This window comes from Corvus moneduloides, chromosome 11 (genome assembly GCF_009650955.1).
Source record: "Corvus moneduloides isolate bCorMon1 chromosome 11, bCorMon1.pri, whole genome shotgun sequence".
NCBI lineage: Eukaryota > Metazoa > Chordata > Aves > Passeriformes > Corvidae > Corvus > Corvus moneduloides.
This window is the reverse complement of record NC_045486.1, coordinates 13868084-13892636: the sequence shown is the minus strand read 5'-3', so window position 1 is coordinate 13892636 and position 24553 is coordinate 13868084. Positions and strand designations below refer to the sequence as shown.

General features: G+C 35.4%; 1 protein-coding gene across 17 annotated transcripts in view; it reads right to left on the bottom strand.

The window, feature by feature from the left end:
- ERC2 (ELKS/RAB6-interacting/CAST family member 2) overlaps positions 1-24553 on the bottom strand; it is a 430969-nt gene that overhangs the window by 219999 nt on the left and 186417 nt on the right. For all 17 annotated transcript variants that reach the window (XM_032120320.1, XM_032120321.1, XM_032120322.1 and 14 more), the window contains one exon: positions 18424-18559. In XM_032120320.1, coding sequence (XP_031976211.1) covers positions 18424-18559 — 136 coding nt within the window. The remainder of the gene's footprint in view (positions 1-18423; positions 18560-24553) is intronic.

The following is a 24553-nucleotide window of genomic DNA, read 5'->3' as shown; positions in this document are numbered from 1 at the left end:
CTTTATTTTTTTTCTGCTGACCAGGACCAAAAAAAATTAAGTAGATGTATCTCTTATCTTATCCAGTTCTTATGCTGATGATTCCTTCTTTGAAAACACTGCTGCAACCAACTTTTTCTCAATTCATCAGGAAGGCATATTTATTAAACTAATAGCCACAGAGGGTAGCTGTGATGCAAAATTACAGAACGAGTTTCCAAGCTGTGGGAACCGATCACAAAAACTGCAGATGTTAATTAAAGTTACTGCTCTGCATGGCTTGGAGTCAAAGAGTCATCCTGGAGAAATATCTCAAAACCACTCAGGTTTGTGACACGGGTTACACTAATTCAGCCTTGGAGCCTTAGTAATACAATGTATGACCTTATATGGAATCAGGTTTTAAAAATATATTAATAAAAAAATACCACAAACAAACCCAAAACTGCCCTGAGTAAAAAGTGCTTAGAGAAATGCAAAAAGATTCATATCCTGAAGAAAATTTTCAGTCAATTTTTGCATGGAGTGAAGAAAACACTTCTGGTGAGACCGTTACAGATCTCAATCAACTAAGGTTCCAAAATAGAAAAACAGAAGTCAAATCCCTTTATGTTTCTACTTAAAATCAAGAAAGTCTAACAAGAGTTAATAACAGTAACTAGAATAAAAGTAGAAAAAGCATTTTAGTTTCATGAAAATAAAATAAATATTTGGGAAAGGACAGAATATATTATACATTTAAAAGGACTCACAAGTATGGAGAGTAAAGTGATTAGTGCTGAACACCAAAAGTCACAACAGGGGCTGGACATTCGTGATATCCCAACTAACCCGAAGAATGACATGTCTCCTACCCTTCAGGAAAACTTTACTTCTCAGTGGCCAGCTTTGTCTATAAATCAAGTTGTTTATAGAAACATGTATTAGTTGCTTAAATACAGCTGTGAGTCGATAGATAAGACCCAGCAGATACTCTTGGTCTTCTGGTATTCAGTAATGCAGACAGAAGTGCCCTACTGTAAATCACAATATATTACACTAATGCAATGCACATTTTTGCTTGACAACACTGGAATTTAAAATGTATATATACCATATCATTACATACATTATTACTTACTGAAGTGTAATGATCATATGAAAATCTCAGGAAACCATTTTTCTCCAAAAAACTCCGTACCACAGTTCAGATGACTCAGGAAACACAGTCATTTGAGCTGCCATTTTGGATTCTTTCCTTGGAAAGTAAGACACCAGCTGGATTGATTATGGGCCTTGATGTCTAGAGTTTATTCTGGGATTTTACAAGCAATTGGTGCCTTACATCATAAAGATTTTTTCATGTTCAGGATATGGTTTGGGGCGTGGGGGAGAAGGACAGAGAAAATTATACCAATTCTTCTCCAGGTACAAAGTTTAGGGCTTTTGTTCAGATTTAAAAGTTTAAAAAAAAATTTAAAAGCTCTATAAAAACTAAATTCACTTCACAGACTCTTAAAAACATACAAGCATAATATTTTTAGATTTTTCCTGCAGTCCCAGATAGTCTACAACATTTTCATACACATTTCCATAGCGTTTTAGAAAGTACAGAGCTAACTGGTAGTATGCTCAAGGTTATAAAACAGGGGTCTTAAATTTATTATATTAATCTTCTACTACCTAAGTCTGAGGTAACTGAGCAACAGATTCTATGTACCCACGCAGCAGTTAAAGCACATCCTCCTTACTTAGGCATTACCTGGGCACTGAACATCTCTAGAAGTTCTGAGACAGGGCAGTACCATGTGCCTCCGTTTCACTTTTGCAGCCTAAGAACACCTATCCTACAGATTCCAGTTCCATTTCACATTTTCAGCTTTAGCCTAATAATTTCACTGCCTTCAACCAGTATCAATTTTAGGGTCCTGCAGAAACAAATGGATCATCTTTTCAGTCTTGGTGTCATTCTGGGAACCACAGTTTTCCTGAATTTCATTAAAACATTAATTTTAACTTTCTTACAGGCTACAAAAAAATTCTCTTGGTGCAGATTGCCCAGAATCCTGTATAAGAGTACCATTCCTTCTAGATCAGTTTTACTGCTGCTTCTGTTGTCACCAGATAATTTTTCATGTAAACATATTTCCTAGATGCATCTCTTTTGCATAATTAAAGGACCAATGAAATCAGCGTGTTGTTCTTTCATTTTAATGGTATCATTTCAGTGGATTCAAACTCAGCTCAGTTAAACTTCAGGTCCAAAGGTATGCTTACTAAGAGCATGAGATGCTTAGCTCTTTAGTTATAAGAGCTTCCTTGTTGGAGTTAACTGTCTTTAAAAGATTTATACATGCTTATCTTTCTTTATCCTAAGGCACATTTTGGCTGTATGTGAAATGGGTCTCCTGACTGTGACTCTTGAGCCACATGTATAGTGGATAGGTCAAATAAAGTTCTCATGCTAGGGTTTCATTACACAACTGATAACAGTGCTTTGCAGTAGGGATACAGCTGGGTAATCTGAATCCCTGGCTGGCAAGGAAAAGAACCAGTTAAAATGATGAGATTGATTTATATGCCAGCTCCATGGATAAAGCAGATTCACTTAGAGAACCCCTAGAGATAGAGTCATTTCCTATTCGGTAAACAAAACCAAGAGCTCATCTTCTACCTCCCTGCTTTTGATATTCCACAGTGTAAGTCTTGTGGCTGTCATCCATATAATTTTTTGGTCCAAAGGTTTTCAGATTAAGGAATCCAGTCAGGTCTGGTATACAGCCTCACCCACCCTACAGACAAATCTCTATCTCCTTTCTAACATACTACTGTAGCTTTTACTAATAAGTACAGTGGGAAAAAGTACACCTTACACACAGTGTTCTTCAACCCCAGCTCAACTGACGAGATCAGGTCATGATATATGAAGTGGGAATTCATAATGTCATTTCTGTTTCTTCTATTCAGCTGCTGACTTTCTTAGCTAAGTACACTGCACAGAATTCAGCCCTCTATCAAAAGCTGCAGGTTTGCATTGGTGCCCTAACTAGTGCTTTCCAAAGAAACAGACATTGTTTACAGTAATTATTTCTGTAAGTTAAAAAATAAATAATTTTAGAATTTTCTATATTGGTAGCCTGATATTTCATATAACTCCCATGTATCTATTTCCATCTCTTTTCAGAAACTTTTATTCCACTTAACCCAAGACTACAGCATTACATGTCTGACTCTTCTTTCCTGTGCAGTTTTCAGGGAATCTTCTCACTGATGAAATGTCTATTAACAGGACCAAACTGTCCAAACATCCAAAGTGTCAGTACAAGAGTGCAGAGGCCTTTCACATGTTTATGAATCTACATAAAGGCCACACGCAGACAGAACCTTCTCTCTGCTGCCTGTCCCTGGAGAAAAGGATGCTGTGAAGAACATAAAATAAGGGTGGAATATAATTTTTTTCCACGCATTCTTCAGCATCAACACGACATCTCTAGAAGAAAAACCTGTAACATCTTCATGGAAAGAAATAACTATACATTACATAAGTAACAAGCTTTACCCAGCCATATTCCTGCTGCTTACAAATTGCACATATCCCTTGGTGAAAAACTAATCTAGGAAATAAAAGAGACAGACATCAAAGGGAACATAATTCCAGCTTTTTTTATTCTTAGTTATAGCAGAAACCTACTGAGACATTCTGCACACAGCTCCAAAATAAAAAAAAAAAAAAAAAACAAACAACAAAAAGGTGGGGGAAAGTCTACACAAAGCTACAGAGTTTTCAACCACAGGCCTGTGCAGCATGAAAGAGTCTCTTCCCCTAAACTGCATTGACTTACCACAGGAAGGGAACACAAAAATAGCTGCATTCTGATGCACTCAGGACACAGTCCTTGCTTTCCAAGTAGCACAAGGCTGGTTACACAGAATTCAGAGGAACAAAATCTCCCTCCTTGCAATTCCTGACACTTTTGAAGGAGCTTTGTTTTCTAGTTCCTCCCCTATTTCCCACAGGCTCCTATTGCCATAGTTCACTGCAGTAAAGCTGCTTTTCTAATTTCTGTTGAATGAACTGAAGGTAAATTGTTGCTCAAGAAATAGTAGAGTTCCAAGATGAATTACAAACCTAATGCAAATTCACATTTCTACAACACAGTAAGTTCAATTTTGGGAAACTCTTCAACAGAGTAATTAATTTCAAACTTCTCTGAAGATGAAAAGAATCTTTCCATCTGAAAGTAAGTGAAGAAGGACATACAAAATTTATAATTTTTAGATAAACACTTGACAGTTCAGCTGAGGATACTAAGTTGTTCCAGTCCACAAAGCCAACACAAAAAATAAAACTATCGTGAAAGTGCACGTATAGTCACCATACTGTCAGGTCTGAAACTATTTTTTCCAGGTAACACCTTCAAAATACACACAATAAAATTCTGGAAAACTAAGTTTTCAAAATTAACCTTAAGCTCAGCGGGTTTGAGCTGTAATATTTGGCTAAGTTTACATGTGAAGTTTTCAAAACTGTAATTCAAAAATTGGCCGAACTCTGCAAACTTCACAAACACTACCCACCCCCTTTCTTTTTTTTTTTTTTTTTTTTTAAATGACAACCTGAGTGTAACCAGGAAAATTTCTAGGCCAAAAGAAAGCTTAAAGAGTGATCAGTTCTGTAACCTTATAAACGGGGCCACAAACATAACTCCTTAATAATGTGAAGAATAATATGTTTTTGATTTGACCGTACAATGTAAGAAAAAATAATGGGATAGGAATTTGATAGTCTTAACTTCCCAAATCCCATATGGTATGTTTATCATTTACCATATGTATTGTGTCTGATGCGCATATAAAGACTATGGATTTGACACACTTTCTCAGATCAGCAGCTTGAACATATCGTATCCCACAGCTTAACGAGGTCCAAATGAGATGCAGAACATGCCCCATTTACTGTACAGGCGTGTCTGTTGTCATGGAAAGTGGTATTTACACGACCAGATTTAAGAGATACTTGTTAATAAGTGATACAAAGAAACAAAACTATATCCTTTTCTTGAACCGTTCAGTGTTTTGGATGTCTTAATTATGTCATTTTGTAATCTGAAACACACACAAGGAAGGCTAAGTATCAAACATTATCGCTTCCACTAAAAAATATTCCCAAAATGGACATGAAGACACCTTATCGTTTCAGGTGCAACATTTTTGTTCAAATTCTGCTGTAACACAAAAATGAGAAACAAAACCTTTGAGTTCTCCCTTCTCATCTCCTTAGGCATGGACAGTAAAAACTCTTTTACTGGGTATAGAGATTGCTATCCATTAAGACTCAAATAGAAAAGCAGCTCTGGAAAAAAGCATAAAGAAACAAAGAAAGGGGGGAAAAGAAAATCGGAGTTGTGCGGAACTTGGCTGTTATGGTGTGTATGGTTCATCCAATCCTTTTCTTTGGCTTTGGTTCCCATCCCAAATGTTTCTCTGACTTCTGGGCTTGAAGAAAGCCAAAACTCAAAGTGAAACATTGCCAAATCCAACATATTTTTGCAGGTCTAAGGTCAAAACCATGCAAACCCACGGAGTTCCTCCTACCATCATAAATCAACCTGAGTTTCCCAAAATGTTCTTTTGTGTTCTGCATAACTTTTTTCACTAAACTTTTCCCAGTGACATTAAGATTTTAGCCATCAGTACTGCATTTAGTAACATGATTATATAGCTTCATAACATAATGGCTTTCTTATTCTATGACAGTTGTCATTTTTAACTTTCTCTTATGGGGTTTGTTTTTAAATACTACCCAGTGTCCTGAGTTTGCAGAGAAGCACAACCAAAGAAAAAATCCTTGGTCTTCAAGTGGATGATGCTGAATTTCTTTAAACTATTCACTCTTTTCCAGGCATTTTAAAAACATGACAAACAGTCTCAACACAGATTCCTATGAGACTTCTGAAAAATTTGACGACTTGTAAATTTATGAAGAATTATTTAATTTTTCAGAAAAGCACTTTGCTTCTTTACCAACATACTATGTTGGTAAATTAGTTGGCCAACTGCCCACTAACTCTACTTTTTAAAAAACAATTTCTCTTGATTTGTCCAATACAAATATCATACGTGGAGATAGTTTTCCAAATTTACATGGAACTCTTTTTAGAAACAGATGTCACGTTAGTCACCCTCCAGTTCCTACACAAGTTAGAAATTCACATGTTTTTCACCTTTAATTTTCAAGAAGGTTAGCATGTAAACTGCTTGCTACTGAGAGGAACTTGGCCTGACTACAAGCCCGCCCTACGTTTAACAGGAGTTTGAACTTGAACTTGAACAGAACCTTTCAACCTGAATTATCGCCTGATCATATGATGATGGCATTGTTAATTTTAGAAACTGTTGTGCAATGTCTTCTGCTGTCACCTCACTCTGAGATACATCTTCCAATACTTGCCTGTAAAAAGGAGTTCTAGAAGCAGAACCCACCCAAGTTCCTCCTCTGTGAACAGTGGAAAAAGAAATATCTTTCATTTTTTTGACCTCATGACCCCATTTTCTGAAAGCACTCTTTATATGCCTTGATTATCTTTGGCTCTATAGATTTTCTGGCAGGCTTCCTCCTTCTGACACATTTGAAAATTACCAGTTTGAGTGAATTTCACTACTTATTCTTTATTGTGCTTCATGTATTTCATGGTCCACCTATTTGTGCTTTTTTTCCTTGCCAGGTTTTATGATTCTGTTTTTTTCAACCAGACAAATTTCAGTTTGGGGAAAGACTTTTTTTTTTTTTTTTTTTTTTCCTTTTTTTTTTTTTTTTTTTTTTCTTTTTTTTGATAGCTTCCTTTATCCTGCTGTTTAACTGTGCTGGTTTCCGTTTGGTCTTATTAAAGCAGTTTATGATAGGTGGTATCCATTCCTCTGAGCCAATATAATTTTCTTTAAATAGCCTTCATGATGCCTGTAAAGATTTTATTCCTTTGACTGTCTTTTTTAAACACTTTTTGACGTGTAACAGCAATATGGATGCTGAATGTGACTAAGACTGAATGCCTCAGAAAATGCATATCCTCTTAAGCAGACTTCCATTGGTTCATATTTCAAAGATTAATTCTATGAAGTAGAGATACTTTCCAGAAACACACATGCATTTCTACACTAACAGAAGTAGTCTACGTAATTTCTTAAATTTATTCTGGATTCATACTATAGCTGACATATTCATATTACAGACTAGATTTTGTTCAATTACATTAAAAAAGGTAGTGGAAAAGTTCTTTTTTTCCCTTGAGAATACATATTCAGTGCTAAATATCTCAAATTTTCATGCAAATACTGAGCTATTTTTCAGCATCCCAACATTCTGAAAAACATTTACTAGCTCACTGAGTTTATTACTGATTACACTTTCCTTTAAAGCACAAATGCTATGGTTACATTCTGCCCAATTTACTGACTTTCAGTCACTATTTGAAACATCTGGCCACCTGTTTTATATTCAAGAACTAGTTTTGGGAACAATAAATTTGAGGGGCAAAAAATAATTAAGAAAACAGATGACAAAACAAAACACAGACCCTATCAGAGACACCAGGATCTTCAGAACCTTGCTGGAAGACACAGCTAAGGTTTCTATGCAGGAAGCTATTAGGTGATGTTTTATATGATAGCTTTCTAGTGTTCTCGTGATACACTTACTTCAGATTGAGAAAAACGAGACAAAAGAGGAGCTCAAGTTACTGGTTATCCTGCTTATAACACTAATTATTTTAGTGTTTATCAGTTTCATAAGAAAAAGGTGAACAAAGCCATCATGGATAAAGGATCAAAGCCTATGTTGAAAGAACAAGAGCCAGACAACAGCCTCTGGGCAATCTTTTCTAATGTCTGTATTAAGAGAAATAATTATATTTGCTAGGACTTGGCAGCCAAATGTTCTTACAAAAGAACACCCAGACAGAAAAGCCAATTTTGACAAGCCTTACAGCTGACTGTAGAAGGACTTTCTCACAAATTACAATTCCCATCAACAGATCAGATGTAAATGATGAATGACAATGGAGTGTTTCCATTTGTACTTGAGATCTGCTTTCTCAATGACCTTTTAAGTTTATTTTTTGTCTGTACAGGGTTTTTTTAATTATTTTGTCTTCATGTGAGAAACCTTTGTCTGACGAGGCAGTGGCAAAAATCAAATTAACTTTACTACAGCCAGGAATTCACCCCATATGCAGGAAAAAACAAAATTCTTTCTTCAAAATGAAGAGACTATAGCACTCATGTGACACACAGTTCACATTGTTATAATGTTCCTTTGAAGTTTAAAAAAACAAAGAGGAGGAGGGGATCACAAACACCTGGCTTTTATCTCTGTCATAACTTCTAGATGGCTAAATTACGGTAGTTCTCAATATGACAAAGGTATGTGACAGCTAAAGAGGAGGTGTAAAATGCTTCTTTCATTATGCCAATATACAACTGTGAAGAGAAACATGACTACCTATGCCAAATAATATTGCTCAATAAAACTTTATGCCACTAAAGAAATGCATTTGAAAAAGCATTTCTAATTCCTGTCACTAAAATATCATAGAAATACAAAGAATAACTTGAAATGCATTTTTTAAATATGAATAAATATTTAAATATATGAATATATATTTAAAAAATATGAAAAAAATTCTGTATTCTGTGCATAGTTGTGGTTCCTCAGATTCAAAGTTAACATTTTCTAGTTCATCTACATTAGACTGATATTTTAAAATAAGTTCATTTTTTTCCCTATTTGCAATTATTAAAGGTGCCATAGAAAAAAACCCCTATTGTATTAATACATTTATTTAGTGAAAACATTGGGATGCAACAATATTCCTAATCTGTCAAGCTTTCTCCAAGGTGTTTGTAGAGCAGTCTGTCAGATGCAGAAAGCTAAACAGACTTTCCCAAGGAAAAGGAGAAATGGAAAAATATAAACAGAAGTAATGGATCAAAGAAATGCTTGTTAAGGACCCTTGCTGTAACTTGAAAGAAGAGCCTTCTGTAAAATTTAATGTACTGCACTCCAGTGTTTGTTGTTGAATTATCTGATTATCTTGACAATTCTGCTTAAAAAGAGCTGCCTCCAAACTGCAAATATCAGTACTCTTCTCTTTATGTGCAGCTATTATTCACCATCCTCTTTTCCCTTGTCTTTCATGTGCTAAACACAAACTTTTGATCACTCACTGGACAAAAAACTAAATCAACTTCACCTGCACTAAGTACCTCAATCACTAACAATTCATTAGCAAAAATTTTAGTATCATGAGTAGAACATTCTGAGTCAGCAGTTCAGGCAAGTAAAGGGAATATTGGATAGACAAAGTCTGTGCTCCTTACTGGTGCCATCAACCATCTGGGAACCTTGCACAAAACCTTTATTTCTTATGCCTCAATTTCATTCAATATATGACTTACACATCTATTCCTTAGACACTCTGAAATCTATTAATAAAGCCTGTTTTTTCAAATTTGAGAGTTCTTAATTTAACACTGATTTTTTTTTTTTTCCTTTTTTTTACCTTACAATGAAATTTGGCCCTGGAATTTTCTACTGAAGTGTCTCACATGAAAGCTTCTCAGAGCAAAGATGGGGTTACAATAAATAATTTCCAAGGTAGGAGTGTTCTAGACAAGATTAGATATGAAGGTTCTTCGCCTCCCTTCTCCTTCCAGTCTGTACACAAGGGAGCCTGTAAGTAATACTGTATAAGGCCATTCCAGAACACTCATAATGAGAGGTAAGTATAAATCTGGCTTCTTAACAACCAACCAAAATAGTTCTACTTGGACTTACTCAAGCAGAACTTTTCTTGCTGACCAGATGTATTAGTAACAGACTTCCAAATGATCTATGGAGAGTGACAAACAGCAGCAGCAGCTCTTACTGGTTACTAACCAGGTAAACACGAGACCAAATTATGGAACCAGGTAGAAATCTGAGCTTGATGCAAACCACAGGAAGGTTTTTGAAAACCTTTTTATGTTTTCATCCAGCCTATCAAGCTTTCAGCAAAAATGTTATAGCTTGTGTATAAGCTACAAATGTAAGAAAGTATATGGAGGGCGTTTGCACAGAATTTAGGTAATTGGTTGTATTCTTAGAACATATTTACTTTTTTGCTTCTTTATTATAGGAAAACAGCTTTCACTTGCAGTAATTGAAAGTGAAAAATCTATAGGTGACATTTTTAAGCAATGCTCAAATTGGAAAATCTATGCTAATACTAATTTCCATTACACTTCTTTTATATTATGGGGTTAAACATCATATATTGAAGGAAGCTGCACAAGTAGGGTCAGGAATTTTATTGCAATTTCACTTTGTAGAATTTCAATCTAAATCATTGCTTTTGTCATTGACTGTAATTTATGTAATATAGAGTGTTTAAATACATAATTTAGTAAAATATTAGATGAGCTATAACTCAATGTAAAAGTTAAAAATGAGCTATATGTGGAATGCTATATTGGACAGTCATGTGCTGAAATACTAACATCTAATATAATGAGGTTATTGATGTAGAGTTGACATATAACTCGATTTGCAGATGCCCTACTGACTAACCTTTTGCAACTATATCTCAGTGTAAACCTGTGGTAATTATTGCTGGGTAGGGAGAGTTGGTTTAACTGAACTATTTCTTTTGATGCATGTGAATGGAATTGCCCCCTGGAGACTACAGGGGTCCTGCATGTGTGAGTTATTACATATTGAGGGGGAGAAAAAGAAGTTGTATCACATTAAATTTTTTCTGTTTCCTATTGTTGCAGTTTTGTTTTTTCCAACAACAGCTTTTCCTTGCAGTGCCTTGCCATATATGCTCTTTTCAACTAACAAAGCACATAGTAGAAATAACTGATTTTATTTAAACATCAAAGTACTTGTCAATAGTTGCACTTCACAGATTTCTGAATAACTACAAATCTAGAAGTCCACATTTCATTCTTGGGTAACTTAAGCTAGTGAATTAACATTACACAGACAATACTGAAAAACATTAAGTTTCTGACTTAACTGTAGAAACTGAGAAAGGTGAGAAAGTCGGTATTCAGACTTTCTGATATGGGATACTCTCCAAGTCTTTGTAATAGTGCAAAAAGTGCATTAAAAATTATACATAATATTCTATTATACTGTGTACTTGCATAAAACCCCAAAATTAATAGACTGTGATATTTCTAAGAATAAAAACTATGTTATTTTATACTTACGTGTATAATGGAATACACTAGTCAAAAGAAAGGATATGACAACTACATAGAACAGTTTTGCTGATAATGCTTTGCCCAGTACATTTTTTTTTCCATATTATATCTGGTTAGACCAACACAGCACAGAACACTGCATGACTTCTGTCAACCCACCAATTATGACAAAGGAAAAAAATTTAAGAGGCTGTGATTCTAGTAGAAACTGATCTGCAAGTGAGATTTTTACATGTTGTCTATAGGGACATTTTATAACAGGAGTGGTTTTGGCTTCTGGGGATTACACTGCACAACGAAAACAAATGTCAAAGTAAATCCCCCAAAAAACCCACTTCTGGTATTGATCCTCAGACCTACCAATCAACCTTCCTGCCCTCCATAGATTCTCAAATACCTTTCTTCATCTGAAACCTTTTAGAAATATTTACTTCAACGTAATCTTAAACTACTGGCTGAAGTTCAACACACGCTTCAGCAACACATATGGAATTTATCTATACGGAACTGCCACAGGCCAAGGAAGGAAAATTCCTAACTGTCCATCCATGTTTACAATCTGAATTTATATTTATATTATGTTGGAAATCTGAAGGTAAGTACACTAGCTGTGTCTTCAACAGTCTTACATGTGTTTGAGTGGATTATCGTGACATTTGTAAGTATGCATATCCAATCTGGTAATAATTTTTTAATATATTGTACTACAGCATCACAGATTTACTCATTTTTTTCTATTTCCTTGTCTTCACTCTGAGTTGTGGGGTTTCTAGAGAGTCATTATCAATGAGTACAGAACAGATTTTTGTTAAATGTCTATTAAAAATTTATGTTCAGCTCCACGAAAATAACCACTTCAAGAAGATGCAATTCCTGCCTTTTTCCTAGATATTTACAAGAGAAAAAAGAAAGTTCCCTGAATTGGGTGAAGCTTATAATATGCTACACATTTTGCTGAAGGCTGGACATTTTTGAGCTTGTAGTTTCTACTACACACTATCTTGGCAAAATCCACCCACAATTAGAGAAGCAGAGAAATACCAAAGAAGTACCCATGAACACATCTCTGCTGCTCACAATTGTGCAATCTCCTAAATTCTCTCCATTTTCTAGTACATAACTCTTGCTTTATAAGGGTGAAACTATCTGATATGTACATGAACATTCATTTTCTTTCAAATTGACTGAACTTCATCTTAACCACTCAAATACAAAACTTTACAGTCCCCAAAGAAACTATAGTTTGAAACATACAATACCATATGCTAGTTTTCAGGCATTAAAATGAAGAGAATTATGTTGATATGTTAGAGAAAACCGGCATAAAATATTGACTTTCACATTTCTTCATATGTTCATTCATTAACTTCATAGACTATACAGAGAGAACTTAGCCAAAAAAATTTCAAAAATTGCTCACTTGCACTTGAAATCAACTCACTTATTAAAAAGTATTTGCAACAGCTTGAACAAATATATCCAGTCCCAAAAAGAAACCAAACAATTTAGTGCAAAACTTTGGAAATAAAATTGTCACTGAAATTATTTCTGTATGGGCTACAATAGTAAAGAGAACATCTACAACATGAGATGATCACAGTCTTGAATCTTAAACACCAGATGCATCATTACACTTCTGTTTTAATTGTAGAAAAGTTTGGGTAAAATAAGATTTTAACTCACTACAACTATAATAGAAATTAATTTATATTCTGCATTTTCCCCAAACAAGGCCATGGGTACTTTTATAGGAGAACTTAATTCTCTGTCGCTTACCCCATCTTCTGAATTTGTCACTGAACTGGCTCCAATAAACAGCTTAGACAAGGATTGAAGGGCTTGGTGTAGCTGACTCTTATGCAGACTAATAAAAAAGCTAGGTTTTGTTTCAAAATATCCCTATCTGATAGCAGAAATCTTAGGGAGAAGGAAGATCTTCACAGGCATTGCAGGCCATATCTTATCCTTCCTCTTGTCTCTGAACATATTTCAAAAATCTATCTAAAATATATCTCATCTGCGTGTTCTGATTGCTCACATTATTAAGAAAGGAAAATCAAGAGTGGTCACCTCGTTCCCCTCAACCTCTGCCCACAACCAAATGAGAGGCACCGAGCAATTCTGCAAATCCACACATCAGAGCTAGACCACACCTTACAATTCACACACACACATTGTGGAAATCACAGGAGTGGTGCAAATAGGGAAAATCCCCATCTTACCTCTATCTTCTGCCCTGCAAAAATTACCAGCTTTCTATAGACAGAAACACACAGAACCCCTAAACACTGAGAATTATTAAAGCTGTCCAGAAAGATATAGGTCTACCTTAGGATGGATGCTTAAATTAGAATTTACTTTTAATACAATAGCTCACTATTTTGACCTCTTAAAAGGTTGTGCTTTGTCACTGCATATGAATTTCAGCACTACTAATACAAAGCTGTGTGTTTATGCAATGAATTCTCCCCTGCCTTGTGTCAGCTCCATACACTAATGCCTGTCTGCATAGCAGGCAGGACTGCTTCCTCTGTCTCTGCACTGATTACACTGCTCTGTTCATTTTTGTTTGCAAGACTTCATCTCACAGCCTAACTTCCTCTTTTTATTAATATTATACTATCAAAGCTTTCGAGACAATGCAGTAGGAAATACACTGCATTAAGAGAAGTCATAGTAAATTCATAGTAATGGCAGGTATACCCCTTGTTTAGGCCATGCTATTTTATAAGACACAAAAATAACGTACAGCAATGTGCAACGTGTTGGGTCTATTTTGTATTTTTAGAGTTATCATGGAGTTGAAAATTATATGGTGAAGCACACAGTGACAAATAAAGAAACAAATCCAAGGTTAAGGATTCATGCTGACTAGCTGTGAAATCTCTTGGGAGCTATTTTCAGTGATTAAGACATCACAGATATTCACATGGCAAGAATCAGAAAGCAGTAATATTAACTAGCCAGTTTTTTCAACTCTTTTGACAGGACTTCCTCCTGATCATGTTTTATTCATTACTTAAGACCAAACTTCCAGCCAGTATAGAGTTATTGGAAAACTGGAACGCTTGCCTTGCCTCACTACATCCCATGAAAAAGCATGACTGACAAGCTGAACTCTCTTTAAAAAGTGAGCTATTTACACCTGGGAAACGTATATGTGTACACAATCTGTTCCACAGTACTGCAGGCATAAACCATTGATCAAGCTGCATCTATATGACATTTGAAATCAATGAGAACTACACATTGTCTCACTCAAAAACAATATTGTTACTGAAATATCTCTTTTCCGCATGTGGATTTCCAGCCAAAGAAAACCCAAGCTACCTCAAAGAGAATTGTGACAAATTACCCAAACATTTAAAACATAAGGAGAGTCAAAAACTTTGCCAGAGAGATGAACTGGAAGAAAGGGGGAAAACACCCAGAAGCTGTGCAGATCAGGGCACAATAGGGTATTAAACTCACTAACTTTTATTCAGGTTCATCCCTGCACTTTTTTTGTGACACATATGCATTGGACAGTTTGCACAAAATTTCCACAAAGAAGTGTTTCTAGGCTTAGATCACTTATTGAATTGATATATTACATCTATGAAAAGCATAATCAGACAAAAGTGTACATTCAATTCCCTTTGAGGCTATGTCATGAGACACATAGGAATATTATTAGTGCACCCTCTCATTGCTTACTCTAGAGAAACAAAAGGACTTTGTTGTTGTTATTACAGCAGATTTGAAAATCAGAATCAAAGCCAAATGCACTCAAGTTCTCAGTGTTATGCAAATGTTTCCTTTCCCAATTCTACTGAGGTACCAGTGTTACTGGAAGAAATATATTCCACGCAGAATCAAGAAAAATTAATCTCAGGGAATAAACAAGTCTCACATCTCTAACGTTTCAAGATCCTGCAAAGAGACTTGAAGAATTACTCACAAATCTATGACATGATATCTGTATAGTTTTTAGGTCAGTGTTTCTCAAAAAGGCTTATCATTTTTAAGACTGACAAAAAAAAGAGAGAAAAATGAAGGCATGAAAAATGAAGACACCATTCTCAAAAAAATTCATGATAAAGTGTTCAAGGTCCAGCTCTCCTGCTGTGATGCTTTATGTAATATATGACCATCATGTCTGGCAAGATTCGCACAGGTCTGCCCTTGATTTGTGTTAGGAAAAAACAGAAAACCTCACAACTATTCTCCATTCCCAAGAATTAATCTGGCTTCCTGATGTTTCCAATTTTACAGTGATCCAAAGAACCCCCCAAAACCACACCTGAAGCATCACTCACAATTAGAGGATAGCTGAGGGAGACCAAAGTGAATTCCCTCCCCAGGCACCCCAGAGCACTCTCCATCACAGCAGTGGCCCCGGAGTGCTGTGAGATGGGGCCACCAGAGACTCAAACTTGCCCTGCAAGCATGACACTGGGACATGAACCAGCTTTGAGATGCTTTTACCTGAAAAGATTGTGGAAAGTGTCACCAATACACATGGTGCTACAAGCCTCAGGAACTATCACATACTGTTGAAGCTTCCAAGAAACTACAGACTTCTGAACCTCTTCACAGCCATCAGAGAGCAGGTGAACAGCTAAACGGGTACAGCTTCAGCCCCTACATGAGCTGTACAGAATGGGTGGCACTTGACAGCTTCGGTTTGCCCTGAGCAGCTCCTGAATGGTCCATGGACAATCGTTCTCACTCTCTTATTTCATCTTTTCCACTACTTCTGCAAAGGGACTGAGACTTGGCTGGAGTAAATGTAATTTGACCAGTGTGACTGCTCTTCAATTCTCAGCTGAGCTTATCACAGCCAGGCAACAGCCAGCTTATCACAGCTAGCCAACAAATACAGTCATTACATCAGGCCAGAGAATTTTAGGATACACTTTTCCCCTAACAGCTCAATACATCATTCACAAATGCAACGAGTACACTGTAGACACAAGCACTGTGTCTTATAAATGCAGGGTGTTTCCACTAAAAGCAGTAGAAGTTATTATGAACAGTAAGAAAAGGTGGTCAGATCCCTATGGTTTACTAAGATGTTAATTAAACATTTATTGAAATACCAACTAATATTGTTTTTAATTAGCAGATGCATAGTACTACAAGAATTTTTTTCAAAGTATACCATGTATCTCACATCATTTGTCTCCCCAAAAATGCTGCCTCATTTAAATCCTTAGATCACTGCTGTTACTTTTTACACAACTCCATGAAGGAGGAAAGGCTGTCTTAGAAAAATTATGAAAAAAATTTCCTTTCTATACAAAGGCTAATTGACTGGAGCTTTAGAATTTGTTTGGCTTTTCAACCAGTCAATCACCTACTTATCAGATTCATATAACAAGACTCGATGCTCTCACCTAGCATTTGTAATTACCTTACACATATAAAACAAATAAACTACCAGTGAAAAACTTTAAACCAAAATACTTCCCTATCAGCAGAATAAATGTACATCAGAGTCATGTCACCTGCACTGTGACATGACTATTCAATGTCAGAGTATTTACTTTATTTGCAAGATTCACTACAGTGTTTTTGTAGAGCAATAAAACCTCCCAAAATCATGCAATCCCAGGGAAACCTCAAGCTAACATGCATTTTTCAGCATTAAGAAATACTTGAGAAGAAATAAGCCAAGGAAATGTGGAAATCTTTGACACAGGAAGTACAACAACCAGTTGTGGTAGCTGACTGCCAGTATGGCAGAGAAGGCAGGATTATCCCTACCAGCTATCCAGCAGCACAGACAACCAAGACTCCCTTTCTCCTGCTGTTCTTGCAGCTACTGGGAATGTAGAGCACCTACTGATAGGCAGAGGCAGCTGGGATTCTCTCCTTTTCACTTTCCCAGCAGCCCAGCAAGTGAAGGATGGGCCACAACACACACCAGATATTTACTGAAAGTAAAATGTTGAAGTACATCATATAAAAATACTGACATTTTAAGGCATAGTAACAAGAAATACCAGTTCTTGGTTAACTGGTTTTCATAAATGGTTCTCAGTGTACAGATGCTTTACAGGAAGTGAACGACACAGAAGAGCTATACACCAGATGGGGTATTTTCTTTCTAAATTCAAGCCATTCAGCCTCACCACCTCCATTTGGTATACCGATTCTCATCTCATGACTAGAAACCTCCAGGTATAGCAGTTACATCAAAGATCCTGAGAATGGCTTCTATTCTCTAGTTACCACCCCACTGTAATAGATTTCCAAAATAATACTGAAAAAATAAGCTTAATTTATTCTCTTTACTGAACCACTGTAATTACAAGTAGCTGTTCAACACCGAAATTTAATTTTGATCTATCATATTGTCAGACCAAATCCTTCACAAGCTTTTATTGCTGTACCACGTGCAGTGGAATGCATGGTGATGCAATCAGTATGTAATGACCAAGGCTGTAAAGTAAACGTAACACTGCACAGATGCATAAATAATGTATCATTTCCTGAACTTGGTTCTGACATAAAGCTTCACCAACACAAGCCTAAAGAGAGATGTGGTGTTAATTTTTCCGTTTTGCATATAGGAACACATGAGAAATACAACCATATGAAGCATGAGAAGGTCAAATTCCATCCACTGGAAATTTTCCAGAAACACATTATATTAACCAGATCAAGGCAAAATTGATATTTTGCACTGTAAATTGCCTATAAACACTGGGCATTGAGACATTGATGTTGTCAACAGAAATCAGCACTTCTTTTCGTGGTTTTTCACAGTCAGATCTCAGAGAGTACTTTTTAAGTCAAGCATCAAATTTGTGGCCTTGAACACAAGTTCCCTGGTATGTAATGTATCACTTAAACAGATCAGCTTAAGAACATTAATTTCTCAACCACTGAACTCAGTAACTCACAAACTGTAGAAATTCTCCTGGAGTAAGTCTCAAAGTCTCTCTGAAATACAGAAGAAATATACAAATACCTTTTCTTTCCAACTGTAAGAAAAAACAGTTGCTGGTGTAGTAACTATGCAGAGGTCTTCAAATTCTATTGGTTTTTTCCTCACCCTAAATAGTAAATATTTCATGGATACAACTGAGGTGAGCAGTGCACTCTCTGGTAGAAGAGGAAGGAGCCATCAGCTCTTTGTGGGAAGAGATTCATTACACATTCTGGAAGACACACAGTGGAACAGAAGTGTATTTTCTTTGACAGCTTTAAAAAACAACTGAAAAATAAACTCACTTGTAAATGTTGGGAGTTGTCCGTCATGTTGTCCTCTCGCCTACGAACTTCTTCCAACAGCTGTGCATTCTTCTTTTTCTCCAATTGCTGATTGTGCTTCAGATTGGCAACCTTCTTGCTTTGGTCCTTCATATGTCTAAGAATTGCACACACACACCCATTAGTATTAACAACTGCAATCACTTCTCTCACAGTAGAGATTAATTTTGTGACTACAACACAGGACATCATCTCTCCAACAGACACGAGTACTCCAAGTATCAGTTGTAGCAATAAAACTTCATCTTGTTTTCAAGATGGCATTCCAAACCAGCTTTCAGATTATACAGTGGTAAAGCAATTACTTGGGCTTACAAGATTTTTCCCTTTTTATGATTTGCTCACAAAAACTCATACATATTCTGAGCTCTATACAGGAAATTGTTGACAGAGGGAGATTATCCAACAATCCTTACTCAGTGCACTCAGGAACAATTTTAATAAGGGCTTCAAATAGTATTAATTTCAAAGGAAGCAGAAGTTGAAGGTGATGACTAATGTATGTTGCAAAATTCTATTTTTATTCTATTTTATTTAAAACCTGGACTACAAATACAGTGTTTAGGAGGATTAAACTGTAATGGGCTAGAAGGTCGGGTCATAAATACGACATGACGAATAAGGGATGCCTTTACAAATAGCTTTGTATGTGACAAAAACATTTCTATCATTTTTAATAATGGGACTACTTTCTACAAAAGATAAGCAACAAACAGATTTATGAGCCATTCCTAAGAAAATGAAACAATCTTTGCCACCATTACATGTTTTCTTTTGTTAAGACTGTATTAATTTAAAAAACCCTAATTGTTTCAATATTTAATTATCTTTTATTGTGTATGTTATTAATTAAGTTACCAGAAGCATTTCTGAGACTTAGCATACACCTTTTTAAGAAAGAAGGCAAACTAATTTTGCCTAGTAGGTAATGAAAACATCTCCTTGCAGTAATACTTCCTACCTGCTTGAATTCTTAGATATTATTTTCTAGACTTTCTTTGACTTGAAGGAATTTGTTCCCTTTTATCTATAAAAAATAAAAGTCACGTGCAAATTCCTAATGAGATCTACTCACTAATCCTATTGTGGCAAATGAAGAGAATATTATTCAATGTCCAAAAGTACTACTGAAAAGCTCTCCTTTGCTTTCACATCAGAAGCAGTGAAAAAAAGTTATAGAATACATTTCTTGCACAGATTTTATTACACTAAAGAAACTGGGTCATTTGATATTTACTTCTATCATTGGAATCTTTGTCCTACCAGTGTTTTTTTTCACTATTTATTTATACTGAAAAATTAAGAATTAATATGCAATCAATAAATGTGCCATGGTATTAAAAATTCCTAAAAGACACTTCATCTAAAAGTAAGTATGGCACATAAGAGAAAATCTAGTCAATTATAACTAAAGAAAAACTAAGTGCAACTTGCCCAGAAAAAAAAAACATATACAACTGGCTCAAATATAGGTTATTTGCTTGCAACTCCAAGTGAAAATCAGTTCCCTGTCATGAGTCTGTCCCATAATTGTAAGCACAGACTTACTCAGCATAAAACCAAAATGAATATTGGAAAAAAACTACTTCCACAACATCATATATAAACATATTTGGCAGGAATTTTGGTGGTGCAATATGGCTTTGTGCTGTTAAAACATAAATTGGTTTCCAATCTCATGTGGAGCAAATGATAAATTCATGTAAGTTTAAACTCTGAAAGAAGTTCAATTTTATGCCAATGCTAGCCGCTTCTTTCATCACCCCTCCCTCACACAACTTCCCATTTCAGCTTTTGTCTAATGCCACACTGAAAAGCAGAACATGGTAAAGCTGCAGAGGAAAACATCTGGTGCCTCTGATATGCAAAATCTTGAAGAGAAGGAAATAAAAGAAAGCTCTGTCATGGACTCTCTTTATTCCACAACTGGCTACATACCTATGGAAATGAAAAGGCTACAGTTAAAAAGCCTAGCTGAGGAATTTTCTTTTAGGCCTGCATTACATGTACTGGGGGAGTTCATTGCAGCAAATAAGTACAAAAACATATTCCCCACCAGCTTTTTTTTTTTAAATATAAAATATAATCCTTGGCCAAGTAGAATTTTTGAGTTGCTTGCTCTGGAATGTTTTCATGTGACTCTTCTGTTTCTAAAATGCTTTTGAATAAAATAGAAGATTAGGATAAGTAAACAATATGCATGAGAAATAGAAAAATATTTGGGAATAGTACCCAATCAGCATAAAATATCATATGCCATGACCATAGAGGATATATGAAAAAAAATCCACATAGCTTACCAGTAGCTATGCTGATATGAATAGTTGACTCTACATTACTCTTTATCATGTGGAATCCATTTCATGTGTTCTGCTACACTGCTTGAATTTAATGCTCTAAGACCACAAAATTCATTAGACAGAATAAAATGAATAAAGGACTACTGCTTAAGACAGAATAAAATGAATAAAGGACTACTGCTTAAGACATGTGTCTTTAAAATCTGAAGTGTGTGTTGTAGGCGTCTGGTCAGTAGAATTCCTCTTACCACCACAAGTTAATAACTTTCTGCTAGCACAGCATTTTCTGATAGTGTTATTGCCCCTGAGCAGAAAGATGAAATCCACAGCTCTCTGATTTTCCACATTGTTATAGTTCATTTTGAAGTCAGTCACCTATTATCTTTTAGGGTTAATTTTATTATTATTATTATTATTATTTATCTACTCTCTTTTAGGTTAATTCTTTAATCTCTGAGCCAGACATTACAGTCATCTCAAGCTAGTTATTAACCAACACTCAGCTGCATTTGTGATTTTACAAACTTCACAGAACTGGAAAACCAGGCTACAAACGAACTCTAAAGCACCCAAGTCCACAGTACACTGAAGTGGTGCCAACACTATATCTGGATTAAAGAAATGATGTTCTGAGCTCGTAAACATTTAAGAAACAAAGCAGACTGAAAAGCAGCGTAGATGACTAACTCTTTGCACAGAGCTTTATCTTGGCCAAACATTAAAAAGTAGGATTAATGACAGTTTTTCAGATAACAAATTTACATGCGTTTGTGTTGTGAGGGCTAAAGCCAGTCAGCAACTGCTATAAAATATCTAGCAGCTTAGGAACAAAAAAGAATTCAGAGTGAAACTAAACTGTCTTGAAAACAGATCTAGAATATAAACACATCTTGAATGGTTTATAATAAAAATAAATTTTAAAAAAATTTTAAAAGTAAATAAGTTCTGTTCTGTTCCAGTATTATAAATTGAAGGATGTTATAGGCATCTCCTAGCTCATTTGGTAATTCAATATCAGAGAAGCAGTATTCAGCAAACACCCATGCAACATAAATACTAGATGCCAATAATATTGGAAGTTAATAAAGAAGAGATGAACACCAGGTAAAAGAAAAAATTCTAAATAAAACCTTAGTATTTTAGTAGATTAGACATTCTCTCGCTCCTAAAGAAGAGAAAAAGATTGTATAAAGTAACATACCTCTCTAGAAGCTACCTTACTACTCATTAAGTTTATTAATTTCTTATGCCTAGATCAAGACATTGCTCTTAACTAATATTCATTCACCTTAGATATGCTACTCCATAAAAATCAGCCCCATTCCTCTTCCTGCATGTTTCTGACCTGGGATAATTTTTTATCATCTTTCTCAACACATACTGTGGACAATGCTCTACAGTCATTAATGTGCACCTCGACTGGGCACTAGACATAAAATCAGGTATCTAAATGACAGGATTGCCACACCTCTGTTTTCCTCAGCATCCAACAATTTTTTGAGAAAAGTGGCCTCAGAATGCCAGCACTGGAGTCAACAGACTGCAGCAGCTCTGACTTCTCATACTGCTCAAGAACTATCATCTGCTAAATATTTAGATACACTCAGAATATCATAGATCCAAGCAAGACAGAAAAAAGGAAAAGACAAAAAATTCTCAAACAGCCCTTTAGCTTTATCTCTTATGAAGTCCAGCCCAAAGAACTTAAGAGTCCATCAATCTTCCTGGGCAAACAGCAAGATGCCCTTACCTCAAATGCACTGTTCATTCTATTTCATCTTTTAACTGAAATGTCTTTGTAGCAAACAGACATCAGTGCCACAGAGACCCAGACCCCTGATCAGCAGAAAGATAAACAGCAAAACAGTAGCAGCACGTAGTTGCTGCTGGTACGAATATAACTGTGATGACTACACTTTAACCATGTTTGGGGCTTTTTCTTGTTCTGGAGTAGCACACAAATTGATCTCGTAGGTCTAACTATAGGATATTTAATTCCTTCAGTTCAACTTTTTAAGGCAAATATTAAACACTAAGTTTCTGCATATATGTGAGTAGCATTCAGATTTTATTTTACAGTAGTGTGTGTTGTCTAACCTCCAATGCTTTCATCTCTGATAGCTACAGAAAATCACACTATTTCATTAAATTCCCTGCTTTAATTAGCCACCTGGGTACCTTGGCCACAAAGCTGGTAATGTCAGCCAAAAATAAGTGTTACATGTTAGTATAGCCTTTACTCTATTTCATAAAGGTTTTTTTTCCCCCCTCAAAGCATCCAAAAAATGCAGACATGCAAAATACTCCCAAGAGAAAAATCTGTAACATTTTCTAAAGGAATATGTCTCTGCAATAATTTTAATCACTTTAAATAGCATTTCAATGGGACCAGCTGTCTGCAAGTCAATCAAAGAATTCTCCAGTGTGCAAGGAAGCTGTGCTCCTCAGCAGACAAAAGATAACAAAATCAGAGCACAAAGAATGTTTTCAGGGAAACAAGCAAAAATAGAAAAAAAACCAACCCCAAAACCAAGCCAACTATATCTATTTTATGAAATACAATTTAGTCAAAACAAGTAATCTATGTAAAATAAGAAATTCTCAAAAATGTGTTTTAAAATTCAATATAGTACACTTATTTTAAATAAACAAACACCTTCACCCATTGTTCTAGGAAGGCACTGGGTAGAATATTACCATCATCATTACTTGAAAAAAAGTATTTTTGTTTTTAACAGATCATCTCTTTCTCCTTTATAAATAGCCCACACCTTTACAAAGAATTCATGTATGTGAGCAGTGAAACAAATCTTATCATTTTACTAGGCACTCTGGGTCTCCACAGCTAGTCATGCAGAAGACCTGATCCTGTAAATCCCAACCACGTGAACATCCATTCCAAATTACATTACTTTAGTAGGACTCAGTAGAAATATTCCTAGCAGTTCAGTTCTCACTGTCTTAAGAATAAGAGTCTCTGCAGGTGCTTCACTGAATCATGACTAAACCAGCATAAGGGTAATGCTTCAAAATGTAGGTCTAACTTCATTGAAATCCAAAAGCTAGAATTGTGTTAAGATGTAAGCAAAGTTAAGTACTGCTTCTGGCACTTTCATGGAATTAAAATGCACTTGCTACTAACTATCTCCAAACCCGAAAAACAAAGATGGGCTGGCGCTAATAGACTACAAACACCACAAGAGATGTTAAGAGGAGTATTGACAGACACATTCCTGACACAAACAAAGACACTGTTTATTCACTTAGAGCCCAGAGACTGATTTTTCTGTAGAAAATAGATATTACCATGGTAAGAAAACCTCTACTTGTGATATGCTGAATTTTTAATATAACAAAGAAAAAATTTTAATATAACAAAGAAAACATATCTTGAACAAAGGCAATGTTTTCTAAAACAAAGCCCTCATGCTTGACTGCTGAATTAATAAGTTAGACTATAGTCACTGTAAGTTTTATAATATGGTAATAAAAAAACTAATCAGTGACTTTCTGTGCTGTCATTTGCATTTAAAACTTTCATGTTGGTTTTTTTTTCAATCAAGATCCTATAACCTAAAGAATTATTAGTGTCCAAAATATCTTCTAAAATCTAGTATCTCCTTATTCTTAGCTTTTCTTATTTTCCTTTTGTTAACTAATACAATTATCACACTGATACCAAATTAAATACCTTAAATGAATAAACAAAAGCAGCTATCCCAACCATTAAGAAATTAATTGGTCTATCAAATTTTAACATTAAAAGCAGAAATACTCCTACAGCCAAAGAC